Source organism: Gigantopelta aegis, chromosome 15 (assembly GCF_016097555.1).
Source record: "Gigantopelta aegis isolate Gae_Host chromosome 15, Gae_host_genome, whole genome shotgun sequence".
In the NCBI taxonomy this organism is placed as follows: Eukaryota; Metazoa; Mollusca; class Gastropoda; order Neomphalida; family Peltospiridae; genus Gigantopelta; species Gigantopelta aegis.
In genome coordinates, this window is record NC_054713.1 from 19,439,049 (window position 1) to 19,463,980 (window position 24,932).

Genomic DNA, 24,932 nt, shown 5'->3' on the forward strand with positions numbered 1-24,932 from the left:
AAGAGTAGCCTATGTGGCGACAGCGGGTTTCCTCTAAAAAAAAATCAATGTCAGAATGACAATATGTTTGACGTCCAATAGCCAATGATAAGATAAACAAATCAATGTGCTCTAGTGGCGTCGTTAAATAAAGCAAACTTTACTTTACTTTATCTCAAGTTACAAAACGTACCCAATTCAAACCTCACAAATGCAGACCAGCCTGTTAATATACTCAGCCAAGTTAATTAAGAGTCAGTAGACTTTTGGTAATTCTTTGCTAGCGATTTAGCAAGTTTTGAAAGCAGATGACTTCGAAATATTGTTTCTGGCCCGTGATATACGCAAAGATTTTGCATATATTCGGTTAGGATTCGTTGCACGTTGGTTCATAGCGATCGTTGTCATTTAGTTCGCTCTATAACGTTGTTTGAATCACCAAGTTTAAGAACATGCCTTACAGCGAAAGTATATGTACTTTATCTTCACCATATTTAAAATTCCCTTAATTTTGTTGAGAATATATTATACTAATAGTTTAATATAATAATATAACGTACCTTACGGGGGAGGTGTGCGTGTGTGTGTGTGTATGTGTGTGTGTGTGTGTGTGTGTGTGTGTGTGTGTGTGTGTGTCAAAAGGGCAACTGCCTCCTCCACAAAAATACGAAAACGTGTCTTTGTAAACACAGGACCACATCTAAGCCTGGTTTCCATAAAATAAGCAACGATCACAGCTCGATGCAGATCACGGCAGACACCTTGTGACGTGATCTGGAAAGTTGAACTTTCGAGAGGCAGTAAGACCTGGTTTCCATAAAGTGTGTATCAACTCGCCGATACAACGCAGACCGTCTGTGACTGTGTTTCTATGACCATTTTCTTTGAATTGCGTAGATCGGTGACGTGATACACATTTTATGAAAACCAGGCCTTACTGGCTACTCTCAAGAGATATCCATAGCAGAGAGTTAGAACTATCCAATAACGAGATTGAATACATTTAATATTGAACATCGGTGCAAGAAGGATGTATTACTCAGTAAAGGGTCTCATCGGGAGTCACTAGGTAGAGGGTTAATGGAATTGACTACTGTTTTGCGAGATGCACATTCGACTCTGCTAGTGGCGTAGCGTGGGTTGCCAGCGCCCGGGGCAAGGCAAGTATTGCGCCCCCCTAACCAGTGGAACGTTAGCACACCCCCGAGTTCCTTCCACCAGTCCAGAATTTTGCGCCCGGTGGCCCCGCCCACACTACGCCACTGGACTCTGCATTGCATACATTTAAAATTGAAGATCGAAATGTTTTGACCTTTAGTAAGACCAAGACATCATTTTTATTTCCAGTGCATGATACAATGTAGAATTACACATAAATGACCAGAAATAATGGTACATCAAAACAACACTGTTATGAACTGAATAACAGGTGTTAAAATAGGAACAAACCGTTGCTTTATACATTATGTACAATACACTCGGTATAAAATGATTAATTTATAATAATAATTACATTATAGGGTTGCCACAGTAACAAAAATGGCAGTTGAAAAGATAGCAAATTAACAAATAAACATTCTCAAAACCATGTTAGTCTATAAAATATTTAATATTCCAAATATTCCCCCAATATTACTACAAATTCTTTACCATTGGATTCATTTTCAAAACCGTTTATCTTATTCTTCTAAATCTAGAAAGAAAGTTGTTGTACATTATATGCCGAATGCTCTGTCTTAAAATATATTTTCATCAAAAAACGTAATTGTAAGTAAACAAAATGTTTTAGCTCAACATTTAAAAATAAATACAAAATAAGTAAATAAATAATAGTAATAATCTGGAACTTTATGAATTGATATAATAACTAAGCTGTATAAATGGTAAAGTGGTAAAATTAGTTAACATCTGAAAACAGATGTAACAGATGAAATCTTCAGTACTGATAAAACTCATATCGAAAACGCATTCATTTACCAAATTCGTTTTTGGAACTGTGCTTTTATTCGCATACTCATTATACAAAATGACTCAAGCAATATTACCTTTATATTTCTATATAACAAATGTCAGATTCATTTCGAAAGAATATATTTACAACTGCTTCTTTAATAATTCATGTCAATGTTATATAATTGTACATGTACTAGAAAGGACTGTTTGGTTAACGTCATCAAAACAGGCATTTAATCAGTGGGTGGCGTCATTGTCATTACTACAGTAATTAAGAAAATGACAGAAAGAACCCACCGCTACTACCAAGTGGCTTTTGCCGTTCAACAAAAACGTGGTTTTTCGTGAGGTTATCTCAATGACTAACAATGACTGACAGACTATTCATTCCTATAATTTTAAAAATAGTTATTTCGTTTCCTTTCATTTATTTTTGAATCTATTGGAACTTGAAGGAAAGTCGCCTGTCTGTCTGTCTGTCTGTCTGTCTGTTTGTTTACTACCATATTATTCTGAACAAAGCTCTGGAGGTGACAGTGACTAGAGGTCACCTTGCTTTCAACTATGGTTCGTTTGTTTTAATGCATTCTGGAAAATAACTAGTTGGGATCATGGCTTAACCCTCGTGGAAATTCCAGTGTTAGGTTAACCTGTATGGATCTTCGAGTTCTGACGTGACTTTCACACAGTTGGTGAAAATTCCACGTTCCAGTCCCAGTCTTGGCGTAACCTCCATGGAAATTCGAATCTTATTGCTACCTGAATGAAAATTCAAGTTTTGGCTTCTTTAAATCAGCGAAACAAGAATCGTCCCATGATAGATTATTGTCTGAAGTAGACACGCAGTCATTAACATCACTGGAAGACTCGCTTTCTTGGTCAGAACAACTGGAATCTTGATCCTCCGATTCCAGATCTGTGGAGTCTTGGTCCCCCTTTTCGCGTTCATCTCGTTGTTGAGGCCTCGGCACTTCATTTGACACAGCATTTCTGTGGTCGTTATTTTGTTGGGTATCGGCATTATTACTTGCGTTAGGCAAGTAAAAAGAACAGTTATGGGACAGATCGAGACTGTGGTGATCTTGGGAAAGAAAGCCACTCTCGTCTGCAAGTTGCCCACTACTTATCGACTGCGAGTCATACAGGCGGCCGGTGGTGGGGGATTCTAGCAACCGGGACTGTTTCTTATTCTCCAAACCAGCTTCTATGGACTTGTCACTGTGATGCCGCCGTGTGTTAGAGTTCGGACCTAGTTTGCTTGTATACTGCCCATGGTCGGCAATTGACTGTTCATCTACCGTCTGTCTGTAACGTAAACACTTTAGATCTACAAAATTCTTTCTCTCAATATTCGTACGAAGTTCTTCTGGTCGAGAAGCGACTATGCTGTCGGTATCACTTACAACAAAATAACGTTTTCTATAAATGGGACTAGTAACCTTGGGCTTTACGGAAGAATTTTCCTTTAAGGTTTGTTGGAAGGGAGAACTGTCCTCCGCCATCTGTATACAACGGAAGGAAGCATTCTGGCGGCTAAAGTCATCTTTAGCACCTGCCCATTCAAATCCTGCCAACTGTCCGACTGTGTTGTATGCTCCACACCTGACCACTTGCGAAGATGGCTCCTCATTCTTAGAAATACATGTCTCACTGTCCTGTTCCGTACCTCCGTCCAGAACTTTCTGGAAGCATTTAACGGGAGTGCTGATAGTCCGCTTGGCTGCAAGTAACATAGGGTCTTGTTCCTGCAGCTCTTTGAAATAAAACTCTGAATTCGAGTCAATACTTCCAACACTTTGGCTCCCGCAAAGAAGTGGTTCCTTGTGTTGCTGCTGCACTTGCAAGCAGTCTGGATTTCTATGCTCATCCTTGGTATGATGTGATGCGGTTCCGACAGCTGCTTTGGACGCGACCACATTGAATCTAGTGTTGTACAAGCCACCATTATTCAAAAACTCCTGATCATCCCCAGCAGAAGAATCAGAGCGATCATCTTCTGACACGTCAGTGACATCACGGTTGTTAGATTGATCAGCTACACGTGCGTCATACCAGTCATTGTAGTTACCCTCGCCATCTGCCAAACTAATACGAGCATCTCGATCTACCTCTTTGCCATTAGTGTTTTCAATATTTTGGATACGTCTGCTATGTCTTTGTGATTCTTCTCTCGGATCAGCTGGCTCTGGCGTAGAGGTCGAAGAAGCAGTATTCCTACCTAATGATTCCTCCCCTGAAATCACCGAATGCAGCTTCTTTAAAACCATCTTCAGATTTTTGTTGAGGAACAGGGCGGGATCGTCCTCGGTGGAACTGCAACTTCTACACTTTGTTACCAACTCCGTTACACATTCCTCCAGCGCACGATCAGGGTCTTCCATTTCCACGCTCAGCCTGGATGCCAACTCCGTTACACTTTTCAGACTAACATTTTCATCATCGTCTGGTGCGACTTCTGTAGCGTTGTTCGAAACTGACAGCTCTTGTGGAGGCAACATATGATTGTTTTGGTTGTATTGAAAAGCACGTTCTGCTGCATAGCAAACATTTGTCCCTGGCTGGGTCTGATGGAATGTAACCGATTTGCTTCTTTCAACATCGCAGGACATATTTGTCAGTGAGTGGACCTGGATAACAGTAACAGGTTTGCAAGTGTTTGGTTTTAACGTTGTGTTAGTTCTTATACGACGTTCCTTGTACACTGCTTGAAAGGGATGTTCCTCGATGTTAGAATATGCACCAGAGGTAATTGAAACTTTGGTTTCAACACTAGGCATTTTCTCAATTAAAGAAACTAACTCTCTATTCGAGTCTGCTATATCAGTTTTTAAAGAGGGCTGACCTATGGACGATGAACTAGGCACCTGTCTGGTCGGACGACTTACCATTGAACAAAAACTAGCCATCTGACCTACCGATTTCATACTAAGTGGCCTTCTGATTAAACTACTTTTATCAGAGGTCATAATCTCAGACAACTGCTTCTCTGACGGTTGCTTCTCTGACAGTTGATTGGGCTCAGATAATGGCTTTACGGATATTATGTCACCATACGGATAGTCCGATTGCTGTGCTATGCTTTTTATATTAGGACCTGCATTATACGCCAGAACTTGATGTAAGCTGGGCTCTCTGAACCCAACAGAAGACACGCTGCTTGCTGCACTTGCGGGGTAATGATGTTCAGTAACAGACACCATGGAATCATCATCATCATCCGGTATCCTCCTAGGACCATCCATAACTGATGTGCTTGAACTGTATCTGTGGTCATTAACTTCGACCATGGACTTGACACTTGGCACTAAACTAGGTGGTGCGGACCTTCTAATGATTGGCTCCCGTCTTATGACTGGCTCCCGTCTTATAACTGGCGCCTGTTTTACGACTGGCTCCCGTCTTATGACTGGCGCCTGTTTTATGACTGGCTGTGTAAATCTTGAAGACCTGATGCTTGGTTCTGTATCCAGACTTTCTATATCAGTTGGGTGATTAGATATCGAGCCCAGACTTTCCACGTCAGTTGGGCGATACGATTTAGTGCCAGAAATGCTACTCTGCGACGGAAAACTCATTGGTCTGGCTGGCAGGGATGCTGTCTTGGACAATGGCAATGACGCGGAGGACCTGCTGCTTTGGGAACCCGGTCCCATAGTCCAAGCTTGCGACGAATTGCTTAGTCTATCCACGGGTTTATGGCTACTAACATCGGACAGCGTGCTGGGTTGCGACGGAGGTTGTATGGTACTACGATAGGACTGTGTCGAATACCGACTTGGCACCTTTTTGGGACCATTGTACACGCCTTCTGTATCAGTCTGGGATTCATCATCGGTGTGGTGGTGCTCATAGTCGTGTAGGTCCACCAGGGATTCGTACTGACCAGGTATGATGCTTCCTCGACTCATTCTTCTGCTGAATTTGCTGCTGTCATCGTCGTCTGGTGGTTTCTGGTCACCTAAAATAATGGAAAGAAAGAAAGAATTTTTTAACTATTTAATGACATGCCCAACTAATTTTTATTCTATGGTAATATGGCATCAGACATATGGTTAAGTACCATATGATAATCAGAGAAAACCCACTTCTGCCACTATATGGGCTACTGTTTTTCGATTAGCAGCAAGGGATTTGTTTAGGCATCAACCCACAGACAGGATAATACATACCACAGCCTTTGTTACACCTGCCGTGGATCATTGGCTGGAACGAGAAATAGTTCAATGGGTCCATTGACAAAGATCAATCATAGACTGGCTGCACTTGGTGGGCGCTTTACCACTGGAAAATATCCCGCCTCTTAAAGGTATGGAGTCTGCTCGTACCCCTACCTTTAAACTATTTTTCATTAGGTATCTAGAATTGTTAACATTTTAGTTACAATGACATAACCTTCAACAGTAGTAATCCGTATACCTTTTCGTGCGTTTTGGACAAATGAATCGAACATTTTGTATTCATCTTGCATTTTCCGTCTTGCTAATAGGGCTCTGCAGCAAACAAAGAAAAAGAAAAAAGAAAATTAATTCATTTTATTACACAAATAAATACCACTTCATTTCACTTCATTTTTATTTATTTTCGTTATATATATTTTATTGTTTAGATTATCCCTATTCGTACATCCGAAGTGTTTTGGTGGCTCTTTTTCTTTTTTCTTTTTTAACATCCCAAAATTCATCTTTTATAATTCTAAAAACGAACGTATCTCTGAACAAGTAATGGTTATCGAGCCAAGATCTAGTCTATTTTAAGGTATTTACACGTTTAACCATCACAGACTTTTGTTTCGATTTATCCACATGTGTTATTGGTTTGTAGATTAACCAAACCTAATGTCAGTTTTCACGGGCTAAAACTAGGGTCTGCACCTTTAATTCGGATGGCTTAACCAGGACACCACCCAGGCTGGTCACAAATACCACAGAACCTGAACGTTGAGCACTTGCCTGCAAAATCGAATGTATTTCCACAGGCGCCTGTTTCGTGTATGTAATTATATTCGTAATAGACACAAGGCAAAGAGATTGTGAAACTTATATTATAGTTATTAAACACAGTGGTTAACGCTTTAAAATATACCCATTTAGAAATCGTACCTGTAAAAAAGATAGACAGTGAAATAAGAAGAAAAGAAGAAGAAAAAGAAAAAGGAAAAACTGAACAAAAACTAAGACTTTAACCTTATATTTAATTATTGGCTCCGTCGCCAAATTGTGGTGAACACTGAATGTTTTGTTCTTATTAAACATTTCTAAAAGTACTGCAGCAGTGACCCGATAAGACATTTGGGATGACACATTCTAGAGGTCGGAAGGGATTTGCCAATATTTTAGTCCAAAATCATATACTAAGTAGCAATCACTGTACCCATATTAAACAATAATCCTCCCTTCCACCCCCACACCACCCCAAAATTAAAAAAAAAAAACGTTTTGTGAATTTGGCCCTGGATCTCTGAATGCCATTGCTAGTTAAATGTGTAACTGGTTAGGATGTTTATCTATCTGGTCCTCACCATCATAGATTTAGCGGTCGGGTCCAAATCTGACAAATGCCTTCGTGTACATCCGTTTGACACCCAACAGCCGATGTAAATTTTTTCGTACTGGGGTGTCGTTTAACATTCATTCATTCATGTAAAACCAGAAAATCAAATCAGATCACTGCCACCCTCATAACGTCCGTTTAAATGGTATTTACCTTCTGTGGAGATAGTAACAGAGTAACATTCCTAAGATGGCCGCCACCACCACACACACAACCACAGCCACGTAGAAATGCTTGAAGCCTTCCTCTACAAAAGTTCAACATTTATTCATGACAAACTTCGAAGTTCTTTCTATTAATTCATGATTCGGATGTCTATCTATTATACACTCTTTAAGAATAAGTTAACAAATATTGCTCTTTTTTATTTATGGACCAATGTTTTCCCAAATTACAATTCAAAATATAACATTTTTGTTGTTTCCAAATTCATTTTCCTTTTGTTATATTAAGTCAAAATGAAAGTAGGGGGGGGGGGGGGAGGGAGAGGAGGTTAGCAAAAAGGTTAAGGCTGGGTCGGCGGTATAGTTCTTGCTTTTCCAAGAACTTGGGACATAGACATACCACAGTTGTACTAGTAGATAGTTATTTAAAATGTATGCTAAGTTATTCACGTGACCCCGTTGTATTGATGAAAATGAGCTGTATGACATGGGGGTTACATCTTATGATCTGTCTATTTTAGACCAAGTGACCCTAAAGGGATTCTATCACTATTACAGAAAGAAATGTTTTATTTAACGACGCACTCAACACATTTTTTTACGGTTATATGGCGTCAGCCATATGGTTAAGGACCACACAGATTTTGAGAGGAAACCCGTTGTTGCCACTTCATGGGCTACTCTTTCCAATTAGTAGCAAGGGATCTTTTATTTGCGCTTCCCACAGGCAGGATAGCACAAACCATGGCCTTTGTTGAACCAGTTATGGATCACTGGTCGGTGCAAGTGGTTTACACCTACCCATTGAGCCTTGCGGAGCACTCACTCAGGGTTTGGAGTCGGTATCTGGATTAAAAATCCCATGCCACGACTGGGATCCAAACCCAGTACCTACCAGCCTGTAGACCGATGGACTAACCACGACGCCACATGGTGTCTGCAGTAGCTGTTGATATTGCTGCAGCTATTGACGTGGCTTTTGTTGTTACTGATACCGCTGTAACGATACACCGGTATATATTTTCTTTATATTAAGTACCATCAGAGAGGAAGTTAATTTTAAAGGGAGTCAGATCAACCAATAAAAATGCTTCTAGGTTGTGACATCACGGGCGAATCAGCCAAGCAAAGGATGAATACATTTGCAACAACTGTATGGCTATATGCACCCGTCACCTACTTGCAAGGTAAAGGATGAGGATGCGGCAGATAAGGCTATAAAAGGACATGGGCATTTGGGAAAATATTTTAACCACGGTCAAAACAGAAATCTGGCAAAACTGACGCAGGAAGCGTCAGTCCTTTTAAGACGAACCTTCGCTGTGTCCACCCCTCTAAGAAATAACCCCATTCCTGCCTGCAATAGGGTACAAAAAGTGCCCTTTTTGTCTAGTTGGATAAGACCCTATGTTACTATGAATCCTGGCTTTTGTGCTTTTATAAAACGTTTAGAGTCTATACTCAAGACTAACAGAGTCCTATACTGTAGCAGTATGGCAAAGCCATACATATTGTCATACACGTGACGTCATTAGAAATTTCAGTCTAGACTCCAAAGTTTTATAAGGACGGGCTCGGGTGTTTTTTCTCTTTATATATGTACATGTATATATAAAAGATATATACCCCCCCCCCCCCCCCCACACACACACACCTCTATGTTAGGCTACGTACGGCCCTGTCAGTATCCATGGGCACATAAGACAAAAGACATAAGACATACAGGGATTACTTATTCCAATCACAAACATTATTTAAATTAAAGACGGGCTCAGGTGTTTTCTCTTTTTATATATACATACCCCACACACCCTCTATTTTAGGCTACGTACGACCCTGTCAGTACGCACTGGCATATAAAACAATAGACATAAGACATACAGGGATTGGTTATTCCATTTACAAACATCATTTAAATGAGAGTCTGGGGAAGACGCATGCAGTAAGTGAAGCTACTTGTTGCAAACCTTCGGTACAGAAACTGCCAAAGAAGTCAGGTGGACACATACACTGGTACTGTCGTCGGTTGAAGAAAGTCGGGTCAACCATTTCTTCGCACGTCCCTCCGTTAGCACACTCCCTGATTCGGCACGTTATCACATCTAAAATAAACAAAGTTTAGCAGGTCAGAGCCCACACTGCTGCTGCTGCTGCTTTGTCTAGTCCGAGCATCCTCTGATACTGGACCTTCTTACATGGCACCACATACATTACATTTGATGATTTTTCGAGATTTCTGACATTATTTAACTGGCGTCACTGGTAAATCCAGAGAATAAAATATTAAGGCTATTATATACTGGATGCGGCACGTGCGTGCGGTCAGACTATTGTGTCTCATGCGTATGTGGATATCTGCACCACATACGATTATTTCATTGCGACTGGCGCACGCATCCAGTCTAGAGGCTCCGATTGAAGCCAATGTATTTCGATTTTTTATTATTATTATTAATTTTTTTTAACCTGAACAGCACGTGCGCGCCACATCCAGTCTGCATGAGCCTTTAGATGGGGTGGGAGGGGAGGTAACTTATATGTTAGATGGGAATTAACATAACTGCGTTGGACAGGCTAAATGAATGGATAGCTTTTGTGTAACAGCGTGACATTTTATGGACGAATGCCATCATGCCAAGTGATTATACGTTTTTAAGAGTGAAGACCCAAGACTGTGATAGAGTCTGAGACTTTAACGCCATGGCAACGCCAAGCATGTGTAATTAGAGATTCGAGTCTGGATTCAGTCTAGTTTTTGGGTCGGGACGTAGCCCAGTGGTAAAGCGCTCGCCTGATACGCGGTCAGTCTAGGATCGATCCTCGTCGGTGGGCCAATTGGGCTATTTCTCGTACTTGCCAGTGCACCACGACTGGTGTATCAAAGCCCGTGGTATGTGCAATCCTATGTATGGGATGGTGCATACAAAAGATCCCTTGCTACTAATAGAAAAATATAGCGGGTTTCCTCTCTAAAACTATATTTAAAAAATTACAAAGTGCTTAAGATCCAATAGTCGATGATTAGTAAATGAATGCGCTCTAGTGGTGTTATTAAACAAAGCAACCTTTTAACAGTCAAGTTTTATAAGCAGATATACATTTTACACAGTCTTAAAGCTTCAATGTAAAGCAAAGCTTTTTTATAAAAAATATTTTAAAAAAATAGATATCATCTACGTTTTGTTTTCAACGAAGCGTCATTGTTCGATTCATGGACGGGAGATAACTCTGTCGGTGGAGCACACGTCCAAGATGCTTGGTTTGAACCCTCTCGGTGAACTCCTTGTCCCCCCCCCCCCCCCCCCCCCCCACCCCCGCAAGTCCCAACCAGTGTCCCACGAGTGGAATACCAAAGGCTGTGGTATGTGGCATTCTGTCTTTGGAAAACTTTATGGGGTGATTTAGCTCAGTCGGTTGAGCACTCACCTGAGGTGCTTGCGTTGCAGGATGGATCCACTGGCTGGGTTTTTTTTCCCATTCCAACCAGTGCACCACAACTGGTTAAAGGTCGTGGTATGTGGTTTCCTGTCTGTGGGAAAGTACATATAAAAGATCCCTTGTTGCTAATGAAAAAATGTACTGGGTTTCCTCTGAAGACTATGAGTCAGAATTACCAAATGTTTGACATCCAACAGCTGATGATTAATTAATCAGTGTGCTCTAGTGGAGCCGTTAAACAAAAACAAACTTTGGAATTTTTTTTATAAAAGATTCGTTGCTACTAATGCAAAAATGTTGCGGATTTCTTGTGAAAACTACATGTGGAAATTACTAATTGTTTGACATCCAATAGACAATAATTGATTAATCAATGTGTTCTAGCGGTATCATTAACCACCCCCCCCCCCCCCCACCACCACCACCACCACCACCACCACTAAAAACCAACAACACTTTAAACTGAAAACTAAATGATGCTAGTGATGCGGCTTGTACGTTTCTATTGGTAATTAAAAAAACTTTGAGATTAAAGTCAAAACAGTAGAGCTGTATTGATTTTATACTATATATACTACTCAAAAGAATTTAAGGGTCAAAAATGTATAACCAAATAAGTTTCAGAGTGTATTAGATTGATGATGTAAATTACACCAAAAATTTAATTTATTGTTCCATATTTACAAAAAAAACACAAATAAACGTCACTGTATACAAGAAAGTCACATGACATGCTGTCAAAGTTGAAGGTTGTCAAACATGGATTTTACACATTAGAACATTCGTTTAATAGTGTGTGAATCCACCCCTGGCGCAAATACACTCGACACATCGTTGCCTCATGCTGTTGATCAGACGTCTGAAGAACTCTTTGGGAATGGCCTGCCACTCTGCCATAAGAAGTTGACCCAGATCATGAAGGTTGGCCGGAGGGGCATGGTTATCCCGAACTCTCCTGCCTAATTCGTCCCAGGCGTGCTCTATTGGGGCCAAGTCAGGCGAATATGCTGGCCAATCCATCCTGGCGATACCTTGTTGTCTGAGAAAGTCCGTTACCACCCTGGCGCGGTGGGGTCTGGCATTGTCATCCTGCAGAACTGCCCCGCCGCCAATCTGTTGAAGGCCTGGGAGAACCAACGGCCGGAAAATCTCATTCAGATAGCGGATTCCATTCAGATTGCCATCCACCACATAGAGGGGAGTCCTGTGGTGGATAGAGATGCCGCCCCACACCATGACACTGCCACCACCGAACCGGTGACGTTGTCTAACGTTAACGTCAGCGAAGTGCTCCCCAGGACGTCTGTAGACACGAACCCGACCGTCGTTGAACTGGAGACTAAACCTGGACTCATCAGTGAACATCACTCGACCCCACTGAACACGTTGCCACCGCAGATGAAGTGTGCACCAGTGACGTCTGGCCGTTCTGTGTCGTGGTAGGAGTGGTGGTCGAACAGCCTGGCGACGGCAGCGTAGATTATTGGCTCTCAGACGATTGCGTATGGTTTGATCAGACACTCGATTTCCAGTCGCAATCCGCAGATTGTCACGTAATCGGCGTGCAGTGGTTGTGCGTTGACGTAGAGCCATATTGGTGATGTAGCGGTCCTCTCTATTTGTAGTGCTTCGGGGTCTTCCCGAACGTGGACGATTTCGAACAGAATTCGTTGCTTGGTACCGTTGCCACACTCGGCCAACGACACTCTGACTGACACCAAGTCTCAGAGCAACATTTCTTTGCGTATTGCCACCCTGAAGCCAAGCAATAGCCCTTCCTCGATCTTCGATAGTCAGTTGACGTCGTACCATTGTCGAATTTGGAGTGTGCACCGTACACGAACGCAAGCTCCAATTATACAGAAATTCAGCATTGGGAACATGGAATACACATGCAAAGCGTGCAAATGAAGCGCTTTGTGAAAAAGCAAGTTATGGGCACTTAGCAGACCTTTCGCTTTCGCCCTAATTTACGTGCAAATGTAAGCATGTTTTCGCCATTAGAACTAGTCGACAGTGTCAATGACAGTGGATTTTAATTCATTTATGGGTTGCTTAGACCCACTTTCGTCAAAATGGAACAATACCATGCGTGACATTATGGTCTAGCTAATATAATTGACATTCAGAAAATAATGTCGAAAATATCGTCTGACCCTTAAATTCTTTTGAGTAGTATATTTAAAATAAAACTGTTGCATTACAGTTTTCCTTTACAGATGCGAAACTGAGGCTTCCAGTTGTTTACCTAGCTTTGTCCTGATTACGACCGACTTCTTGTTTGGTCTAACGAGCACACAGCTGTAAATACCGCGATCATAATCCTGTGCGTCGCCTATTTGCAGAATCGTGCCGTAGATGTTGTACCTTTAGAGAACAAATAAACTTTGATTAAAGCATGCAAACGATAAACACGCGCAGCAAGATCTCGTTACGACATTTACATCAACCGAATGAAAGGTAACGAAAACAAACGTACATAGCACACATATCTACACATATTATACTGGCATTAAAGGGGCATTCCTGAGTTTGCTGCATTTTTTTTTTTTTTTTTTTTTTTTATACAGGTTACTGACTAACAGAGACGTTTTAACGATTGAAATTACATATCAAATATATTTTTCTCTATAAAATATTAATGACTGTGTATTAAAATGTGTTTCTGATCGTTCTAATGTTTGTAAGGTTAAATTTCATTTTATTTCTTAAAATATTTGTTTCGTACGTACGAAATTATTTGACGATGCAATCCACTTTGGGCTTCTTACAGATATTAAGACGACCAGAAACACATTGAATATACAGACACTGATATTCTAAACAAGAAAATATATTTAATATGGAAGTTTAATCATAGAAATATTTTATTAGTCAGAAACGTCTTACAATGCAGCAAACTCAGGAATGTCCCTTTAATGGTTCAACGACCAACATGCCGCCATTAAAGTCACTGACCGTAGTTCCTGAAATTTAGTTTCGTATAAATGCATTTAGAGCTAATACAAACACTAGAACGACCAAAAACACATTTACTAAAATTTATGATTTTATGTTGCATGTAATTTGTAATGTAATGGTTAAAAAACAAAGTAAGTTAAAATAAAAGAAACTATTTTAAAATGTCAACAAAAAAAAGTGAGTTGTTTTAACGATAAACACCGAGTCGGTGTGACGGTGTTGTCAGCGTTATTAAACCTCAGTTCTAACCGTACAGCAGATTAGACGCGACCTTCGCGCCTTGCTAACACTGGTTGACGCTAAGAGTCGAGGGGATAATCATGTTGCTAGGTATATGCTGGACTTAAGGCAGGTGGTTGATACTGGCTTCTGACACTACTATATTTGTGTCTGGCGTAACAACACCAAAAACCTACAACCTTAATTATCAAAGCACACTGATATCAAAATATCTCTCTAACTCTGTGTTGCGCTGAGATGTGAATTTTTACTGTAGTTCAGATTTAAGGCTCATATAAACATAATCTGGTGGCTCCAGAAAATCATGGGGGGGGGGGGGGGGGCAATGACATGAGGCGGAATGCCAAGGGAACTTTGGGGGAGGTTTGAAGGGAGATCGTAAAATAATAAAAATTAATATATAATAAAAATTATAACTGTCGCAAAATTTAGGGGAGCCCGGGCCCCTGCCGCCCCCCCCCCCCCCCTTAGATCCGCCTCTGCGTTTTGAAGACGCACCCTTTGCACGCATCCAGTCTGGAGCGTGACTTAGCCCAGTGGTAAAGCGCTCGCTCGATGCGCGGTCGGTCTGGGATCTATCCCCGTCGGTGGGCCCATTGGGCTATTTCTCGTTCCAACCAGTGCACACCGACTGGTATATCAAAGGCCGTGGTATGTACTACCCTGTCTGTGGGATGGTGCATATAAAAGATCCCTTGCTGCTAATCGAAACGAATAGCCTATGGAGTGGCGATAGCAGGTTTCATCCCTCAATGTCTGTGTTTGACGCCATATAACCGTAAATAAAATGTGTTGAGTGTGTCATTAAATAAAACATTTCTTTCTTTTTCTGTCCAGAAGCTCTGATTGAAACTAATGTATTCCTTCTGTTTTTTAGCTACACCGCACGATTGCGCCGCACCCACACATGAGCCTTTACAGTCACGACTTTATCAAAACATCTCTTCAACTGCTTTGTGCAGAGATACGAATTTTGATTATGGTAATTATGGTTTTGGAGTTGAGATTTATATACTACTACTACTAATTAATTATGTGACAATAATTTTAGCAAAAGCCAGACCACCTGTCGCCCGAAGTGTGGTGGGTGATGCGGCGGTGGTGGGGGGTCATCCAGTAGACGTCTGTCGGGTACAGGCTGAACACGTAGTCGCACTTGATCTCCGCCACGTGACCTTCCTCCACAACCACTTCCGGGATCTGCTGAGTCCTCGTCTCTGGAATAAAGTTAAAAAACAGAAGAAGAAAGAAATGTTTTATTTAACGACGCATCAACACGTTTTATTTACGGTTATATGGCGTCTGACATATGGTTAAGGACCACACATATATTGAGAGAGGAAACCCGTTGTCGCCACTTCATGGGCTACTCTTTTCGATTAGCAGCAAGGGATCTTTTATATGTACTATCCCCACAGACAGGATAGTACATACCACGGCCTTTGTTACACCAGTTGTGGAGCACTGGCTGGAACGAGAAATAGCCCAATGGTAAAGCGCATGCCTGATGCGTGGTCGGTTTTTGATCGATCCTCGTCGGTGGCTCATCGGGTTATTTGTCGTTCCAGCCAGTGCACCACGACTGGTATATCAAAGACTGTGGTATGTGCTATCCTGTCTGTGGGATGGTGCATATAAAAGATCTCTTGCTATTGATGGAAAAATGTAGCGGCTTTTCTCTCTATTACTGTATCAAATGACCATATGTTTGACATCCAATAGCCGATGATTAATAAATCAATGTGCTCTAGTGGTGTTGTTAAACAAAAGGTTTATTTTAATAGTCTTAGAGAGAAAACCTGCCTGCTACATGTTTCCATTAGTAGCAAGGATTTTTTTTTTTTTATTACACATAAGGTTAAACATATTTTGGTACATATCAAAGTGATACTAGAACGCCAAGTGGGACATAACACTTCGACGTCATCGATTGGCGCACTACACATTATGTACAGGAACGTCAACCCAGTGAGTTGAGTGATATAAATTAAAAGATCGATTATGGGTAATAAATAGGATATTAAACTCTCTATCATTTTGTTTATTGCTTGTTTGGTTTTTTTTTTTGGGGGGGGGGGGGGGGGGGGGGGGGGTTGTTGTTTTGTTTTTGTTGGTTTGTTGTTGTTTTTTGGGGGGAATGGCGGTTTATTTGTTTCTTGTTCTTAGGTTTTTATTGGGGTTTAATTTTCTGTTGGTTTTTGTTTTGTATTGGGGGTTTTTTGCTTTTGTTTTTATTGCTTTTGTTGTTGTTGTTTTTTGGGTGGGTTTTGGGTTGTTGTTTTTTTTTTGTGTTTTTTGGGGGGGTTGTTGTTTTTTTGTTGTTGGGTTGTTGTTGTTTTTTGTGCTTTTTTTTTTGGGGGGGGGGGGGAGACGGGGCGCGGAGTTAATGTTTGTGTGAATAAAAGCTCCGTTTCTATCCGATCTGTTACAAACCTTCTGATATCATGTCGCACGACTCCATGCTGCAGTTCTTCCTGTCGCTGGCTGACCCGAGACAGTTGTCCTCCGGTTGGGGGCGCTCGTTGAACATGCACGACCTGTCCCGGATCCTCATGCCCATGTCGCACGTGGTGCTGCATTCGCTCCACGTGCGCCAGCTCGTCCACCGGGCGCCGCCCGCCTCCTCCCGCCTGTACCCAGACACCGCCCTCGGCCCGCTCACCACCCTGTGGTGCACTACCAGAGGACGGTGCCGATGGCTTTGTCTGCGTCTGGTGAGCGCGACGGCGTCCGAGGCCACGACGACAGCGAGCTTCTTCCGCGGACACGCTCCTCGGTTACAGTGTCTGATTTCCAAACTCTGGCCTGGGCAGACGTCTCTAGGGTCCGAAGTGATGCACGTGCGACCTCTGTATTCGACTCCTACGTTACAGCTGGTTGAACACGTAGTCCAGGCTTCCCACAGCAACCAGGATGCTGGAGAATAGATAAACCAGTATTTTTAAAAATGTAAATATCTTTATAACCGTAGTCTTCGATTTCTGGGCTCCATTCCACAAAGCGACCTTAGCGATAAGATCACCTTAACAGGACCGTAGCTAGGATTTTTTGTTGGGGGGGGGGGGGGGTTGGGGTAAACGGGGTAGTTAATAGTCTAAAACTCCTTAAACAGTTAAGAAGAGAATTTTCTTTAAGTTTCTATAATGCTTTCCTGATTCCCCCCCCCCCCCCCCAGCTACGGCCCTGCTTAAGTGCATAATTACCTAATGTACTGAAGATGATCTTAGCGCTAAGATCGCTTCGTGATCAACGAAGCACTGGCATTAGCATCAACATTAGCATTAGCATCGGCATTGGCAGTGATAGTAGCATTAGGCTATTAGCATTAGCATTAGCATTAATATTAACATTAGAAGTAGCAGTGGTAATAGCATTAACATTAACGTAATATTGAAATTCATTATCACAGTACTGCAAAGCATAATCGTAACAGCAAAACACACACACACACACACACACACACACACTCTCTCTCTCTCTCTCTCTCTCTCTCTCTCTCTCTCTCTCTCTCTCTCTCTCTGTGTGTGTGTGTGTGTGTATTTTGAATAATTGAATGAAGTAGCTCTATTAAGTTACGATTTTCTTGCATATCATTAGTGATGTTCCAGTGATCGATTATAATCGAAAATTAATCGATCTGGTTCTTCTATCACTGTGACGATCGATCATAAACATCCATAATTGATTGTGTGGGGCAATGTTCACTGTAATTGTTCTTCCAGTTTAGACGATAAAATTGAGGGGCATCATGTGTTTATGTCTGGGTTGGGTTCATGTATACATACATACATAAACAAAAGAGACATTAAGTAGTTATTACAGATAAAATAGGCCATTTGTTGGGTCTAGATTCCCGTGAACGTGCTGATAGGTACATGTTCTTATAATTCAAATGCTTCTTAAGTTCATATAACTCAAACCGATTGTGTAATCGAATGTTGAACGATGATGAAATTCAAACCGATTCCCATCACTACGCATGATGCAGATATCCAACGCACGTCTTCTATGTTAAAGCTACTTAATAAAGCTGACAACTTTAAAAAAAAAAAAATCAACAACATTCAAACAAATATAAATCAACCGAATCGGTTGAAAATATTTCCAATACAATAATATTTCCATGGACGTAAACTTCCTACAATTGCCTACAGTGTTAGAGAAGTATGAGGGACAGACAATGGGCAATAGGAGAGGTTATGGGTCAGTTTTGCTAAAGACACAAAAAATGACAAACAAAATAGATACTGCATTAAAAAGTTCAAAATTTTAGACTTTTTTTTTCTTCTTCTCCTTTTTTAAATGTGGATTAAAATACCTGTGCAAGGCGGATTGCCATGACATTCTTTGATTTTTTAATGTGGGTTAAAATACCTGTGCAAGGCGGATTGCCATGACATTCTTCGATTTGAATATCATTTCCACTGCAATCTCTTATTGCCTTTCTTTTGCAGACGCGTTTTTGAATATGGTATCCACCTTTTCCACACGTGACGGAGCAGGGTTCCCATGCGCCCCATGATTCCCAGATGGGTTCCAATTCACAGAGTTTCTGCTGGGCCAGACAATTGGCCATTTGCAGCGCCAGTTCGGCGTGTTCAAGCGAATGTTTGGTCACCTCGTTCAGACTCTGCGTCTTGATTTGATTTACTAAATCAGTCATTCTGTCAGATTTGGCTTGATCCTTTTCCATGCCATAATCATCATCATCATCTTCGTCGTCATCATTTGAAAGAAGAAAAGAAGGTTCGTCTGAAGCAAGCAGATCGTTGAGATTGTCATTGTTTTTATTTTCAAAATTGTCGTCTACCCTTGAATCCACGAAAATCACTTTGGATTCTTTGGTTGTTTTAATTGTTTTATCACTGATGGCTTTCGGGAAACCTGCCTTTCTCAAAGCAAGTATCTGCTTTATCCTCTCTTTTCTTTCGATATCTGAAACACTGGTTTTCAACATTATATTTTCCGTCGTAGAGTTTTCAGCTACAACTTTGCTTTTGTCTTTGGCTACTAAGTCGTTGGATTTCTCATATATGCTCTTTGTTGTCGAATTGACTTTGATTTCCGTCTTAGTTGATGAAGAATTGTTAACCTTATCTGAAGTATGCAAATTGTTTTTGACAGTTGTAGAATTGCCCTTAGCAGAAGAATTGTTAACCTTATCTGAAGTATGCAAATTGTTTTTGACAGTTGTAGAATTGCCTTTAGCAGAAGAATTGTTAACCTTATCTGAAGTATGCAAATTGTTTTTGACAGTTGTAGAATTGCCCTTAGCCGTAGAATTACTCTTAGCCGTAGAATTACTGTCTACCGACTTTATTTTATCCGTTTTTACGTTTTCAACTACCTTGGGTTTTTCACCAGATGTTTTATTGGATTTCTCAACCGTTTTCGTTGTCCAATTCAATTCTTCAGTTCCCTTTTTTTTCGATGAAAGATCATCATTTGCAGTAAGCAGATTTTTCATATCTGTACTGGCTGCTTGTAAAAGCTTATTTTCCAACCGTATTTCCTCCGTCTTTAAGTCCTCAACTAATTGTTTGATTTTCTCTCGGTGTATCAAATGGATGGCTTCAACTTTTGCCTTAGTGTTCAAAATTTGTTGCGTCTTCTTAATTATTTTTTTTTTCAATTGTCTGGTCTTAGCAGCTTTTTTAATTGATTCTATAAGCTTTGAATGATGTTCGATCCTTTCCATTTGTTTTTCAAGTGCAGTCATTTCACCCTTTATCTCAGCAGGATTAATATCATGCTGGACGCCATCGGGCGAATCACTGTTCACTAAATCAGAAACTGGTTTGTGATGACCCACAAATTGCCACGGATCATCATTTGCTTTTTCATAATTGTATTCATCATCAGAATGTTTTGAACTATCACTTAACACATGAGTATGCAATTCTTTGGCAGCTCTGACATTGCTAAGAGAGTCTCCTGCAATTTGATCTGTGTCTGTCCCTAGCCCCTGATTCCCTTTGTCTTCTTCTTCATGATTAGGTTGATGAGTAAACTCTGAATTACCACTATTACCATTTAGTACCTTAATATTTACAGAATTATCAATATGAACATGATCATTATTTTCCATGGAGCGAAGTTTTTCTATTTTCCCTTTATTCCCCTCGACTTCAGTTGATACATGAACCTCTGGTGGTTCCGTGGAACTCTTTTCTGAATGTTTCGAAGTTTTCGTTTTCGCCACTTCATCCAACATACTGCCAACCGCTTTATAATACAGGTCACTGAATGACTTGGAAGGAATTGCAATGTTTCCCACACGCTTTAATTTTGTATGTACTTCAGACAATGCCTCGTTAGTAACAAGACTGGATGTTTGAGACAATTTAGTATCACCAGGTGCACTGTTCTTGACTACGGAATCATCCCCACTTTCTACGTTATTAGCATCTACACTGGGCACGACGTCAACGTGGACTATACTTGGAGCTTGTACATTCTTTGCATTCACCCTGTCGTCACTTGCATCGTGTGCTTGCGATACTACAAGAAACAGAAACAGAGAACAATAACATAGGCATTCCAGTTTGAAACAATAAAACTTATAAATAATAATAATAATAACACGGGAATTTAGAATTGATTTGTTTAATCTGATAGAAATTACTGGTTCGGCTTATTCGTTTTGAGTGTAATTACTCTCTTTTTTTCGCTTATTATTTTTTTAAATCGAAAAACATATAAAATAAATTTTAAATAGCACTTGAGTTTCGCTTATTTGCATAGTTAATAAAATTTACTAATGGTTGTAATATTAAATTGTAAAGCTTTATTAAAAATATAATTTGCACAAAACTGAAAAATTGGGTCTATATATACACCAAACAAATCCAATAAATTATAATTGCATGCACTAATAATAAATAGCTCGAATAATAAATGTCGAGATGCATTTTCATTATTCGATTATTCATTATCCCGGGATACATTGATATTCATTCCTACTTTTTTCTAATTCTACGATCATTTTGAGAAACCCAGATATCACTTACCAAATATACAGAGGGTTTTGTATGCATATTTTTTCCATATATATATATATATAGTGATTACAGGATAAATACGTACATATAATTATGTTACAAGATACAAAACGTTGATAAGAAAGATGTTTTTCTATTGACATGTGCTTACCAGGTGGATTTTGCCGGAAGCAGATCTGTGACATTCCATCCAGTGCCCGTGGTCATCATTGTGTAATTTAACGTTTGTTAAATAAATGTTTAACGGCTTGATAGCAAACTACGACCCAAGCCAGCATCTGCGTTCACAGGGTGCGACTTGCACTAACGAAGGACAATTCTAGTGGTATATAATTCGACTCTATTATACAATTCATTTTCATAGGTTTCTCTGACAAAAATCATTTTAAAGATTTCCTTTTGATTTATAAGGGTCATTCTTGTCTTGCTGGATAAAATCCTATATTACTGTGCCCTTTTAGTGTATGCTAATTCGAGTATTTTAGATCATGTATAGTATAGCTGAAAAATTGTGCACCGCGAGTCGGTTTTTTAGCAAAATTATTGTCAGTTTAAGTCGTGATGTTTTGAATAATCAAATTACATCATTTCTAAAAACACCATTATATATATATATGTGTGTGTGTGTGTGTGTGTAATAACTGGTTACTGTCTTAAAATACCGGCTTTATCCTGCGAAGGTTAGAATGGCAAACAACCCAAAAAACAACATTATTAGAAGCAGCAACTAATGACATAAAATAAAATAATTTTTTTTTTTTTAAATTAAAAACATTTTTAAGGGGTTTTCATTCCGTATAGATAAATTAAATTACTGTAGTCCGTCCTATCCTAGAAAAAAAAAATGTAAATAGTTTCTGTTTGGTTTGACGTAAGAACCAGATTAAAAGTGTTTTGGAAATTTACAACAAAAATAATAATTAAAAAAAACAAAAAACACCACTATTCTTGTGTACAATTTAGAAAACAATCGGTTCAGAAATAAATAATTTGATGTGAAATGCGAAGTATGGAAGAAAAAAAGCGTTCTCCGTGGGAAGGACTATAGGTCTATTGATATAGCAGGTAAATGTTCTTATATTATTAAATATTACTTCATGGCCAAGGCATTGTTCACATTGTAGAGACGTAAGACAAGGTGAACAATCTGATTAAAATTAGCTCTACTGGGTCTACCAGTAGATCTAACACCAATTACACTTTGCCTTTTATAGCGTTATTCGGGAGCATACAAATTCTAAAAATATCGGGCAAGACTATGTATGCAATAGGCTAACTTGTTGGTTTATTTCAACATTAAAAAACAGGGGGGAAAGTGCAGTAATAAACTCTGGATTGTATACTAGTATAAACAGATTTTGTGGTTATACCAACACGGGGATTTTTTTTCGTCTTGAAACGAATTTTATATAAAATTTTATATTGAAATTAGTTTCCGGCACACTTCGTAATTCACCCGAATCATTCCGTATACACTCGGCATAATCCCGAATGTTTTCAAATTCTCTTCAAATCACTGGCATGATTTTGCAAATAAGGTTTTGATTGGTCGAATGAAAGGTCAACTGGACATGAGCTCCAACGGGGTGCTGTTAGATCCACAGGTAAAAGTAATTAACCAGTGGAGCTAATTTTAATTAGATTGACAAGGTAAATGAATATGTATAACCTTTTTGTCAGTGATCAAACTAGTTATTACAATATGTTATTGCTGGTAGAATTTAATGTCTTTGCTTTATGCACAATGTGTATAAATATTAATTCATTGTAATAATTAATAGTAATATTGTATAGGCGTAAGACAAAGTGAAAATGAAGCAACAGAAAAGAAGGAAAAAAAACCCTCCTACATACAATTAATACAAATATCAGGCCCTGAGAACCAACCAGGGGAAGACCACAAAATGAACCAGATCCTGCGTCTTTCAAGATCATATACAAACGCTATGAGATTTTGTCTACGTCAAACCATTGACCATTAACCATTTCAAACATGACGCAGTGTCTACAACATACACATTTTCGACACATAACACTATCAAAGAATTTTGTTTTATAAATCCCATACATGATCAGCGCTCGTTTAATAATCATTATATGTAACGTATATATCATGCAATTATAATATGCAACATAGGAAATACCAATGGCATACTAGAACAAAACATAGTGGTTTTGAAACAATAAATTGTCAAAAGAGCTGTCCTTTAACATCGACGTACTAATAGTATAGGCTACAAGTGGCACTCGGAACTACAAAATAATCAGGCCCGTAGGACGGATTTTCAAAGTGTGGGGGGAGGGGGGCTCATTTTTATGGTTGTTCTATCGTCAGGTTTCCGTATTAGCATTATAAGACATTTTAAAGTCCCGAAATAAAAACTGCCGAAAAAAGTGGGGGGCTTTTTCCAAAGACTATTATTCCAGTATATAGTGACGGATGTAAGGGAGACCGCAGGGGCCCGGCCCCCTAAATGCATTTTAATTTTAATTTTTAATAATCGGAGGTATCCCTTCGGGAACGTTTGTGGCCTTCGGCCATATGTCATGCCCCCCCACCCCACACCCCCACCCCATCCCTGGATTTTCTGGATCAGCCACTGAGTATATGTAGGAATTATAGCTCTTGACACCTAGCTATTGGCACCTGGCTTACAAATATGGTTAGGCTTACTGGCATAGCCAGGTTGGGAGCGTGGGGTCGAGATGGACAAATTTATAGTGTGTCAAGGCCAGGATCCTCTGCACACCATGACATTATATAAATTCCCCTAGTGTGGATGGACATAGTGTGATTCTTTGTGTGGTTAAGAAAAGTATTGCCTTAATGTGCCCCGTGCATAAAATTCCCCCACACCACCCACGCCAGAATATCATAAGCAGCTTGTGCCGGTTGGACACTTTTGCAGAAATAATATGTAGCCTATTTTTATTGTAGTCAGTACATATACGAAAATTTGTGTGATCAAGAAGACGTTTGGTAACTCATGATTATGCTCTTTTAACTTACGTGATGGAACGTCTTGTGCCTTGCAAGACAAATCGTTCAAAAGAACCATCGATCCCAATATACATAAAGTCATAAGAAGTTCGTGGGAACTCTTAATAAGCATAGTCGCAACGATCCCATAGGTTGAAAAATATCAACACCATATTCCATCATAACGGCTGCATGGTACATTAATGACGTCACGCACATGACGTCATTTATTATTTTTGTTTCACCTATTTAGCTTTTGTTTTGTGGTATTTTGCTTATGTTAAAGGGAATCCACGGTGTGTTAGGTTACCCACAATCTGAAATCAAACATGCAATGAAATGGTAGGAATAGTTTGTGGGCAGTCTTAATAAACATCATAGTTGCAACGATCCCTCCAAAAGCACTGTCTATGACGTAATGTTAAATTCAATGACGTCAAGTTTTGTTTTTGTACCTGTTACACTTTTCACATGCATAATAAAGTCATTAATTTGTTAAACATTTAAATAATTTATCTAAAATACATTTCATAATATAATATAATTTAATCAATGTCGGATCATTGTCAGTGTATATCGTGATTTACGTTACCATTTTACACATGTACCGTATTACAAATGTATTCGCCCGAAGTAGGCCTTGGTTCGCACCTGCTAAAATTACTC

The 24,932-nt window shown here is 39.8% G+C and overlaps 1 protein-coding gene across 2 annotated transcripts; it reads right to left on the reverse strand.

Annotated features, from left to right (window-relative positions):
- Positions 1-1,282: 1,282 nt before the first annotated feature.
- Positions 1,283-24,548, reverse strand: LOC121390089. 2 transcript variants are annotated; one of them, XM_041521805.1, is made up of 9 exons: positions 24,297-24,548; positions 18,660-20,786; positions 16,719-17,201; positions 15,352-15,502; positions 13,333-13,451; positions 9,614-9,748; positions 7,636-7,729; positions 6,349-6,422; positions 1,283-5,890 (listed from the first exon to the last, which is right to left on the reverse strand). In XM_041521805.1, the coding sequence occupies exons 1-9, from the start codon at positions 24,397-24,399 to the stop codon at positions 2,688-2,690; spliced, it is 6,489 nt and encodes a 2,162-aa protein (XP_041377739.1). In that variant the 5' UTR covers positions 24,400-24,548; the 3' UTR covers positions 1,283-2,687. The 2 variants fall into 2 exon arrangements, with proteins under 2 accessions (XP_041377739.1, XP_041377740.1); XM_041521806.1 differs by lacking the exon at positions 18,660-20,786 and having other exon boundaries at positions 24,297-24,524.
- Between the last annotated feature and the right edge of the window lie 384 nt (positions 24,549-24,932).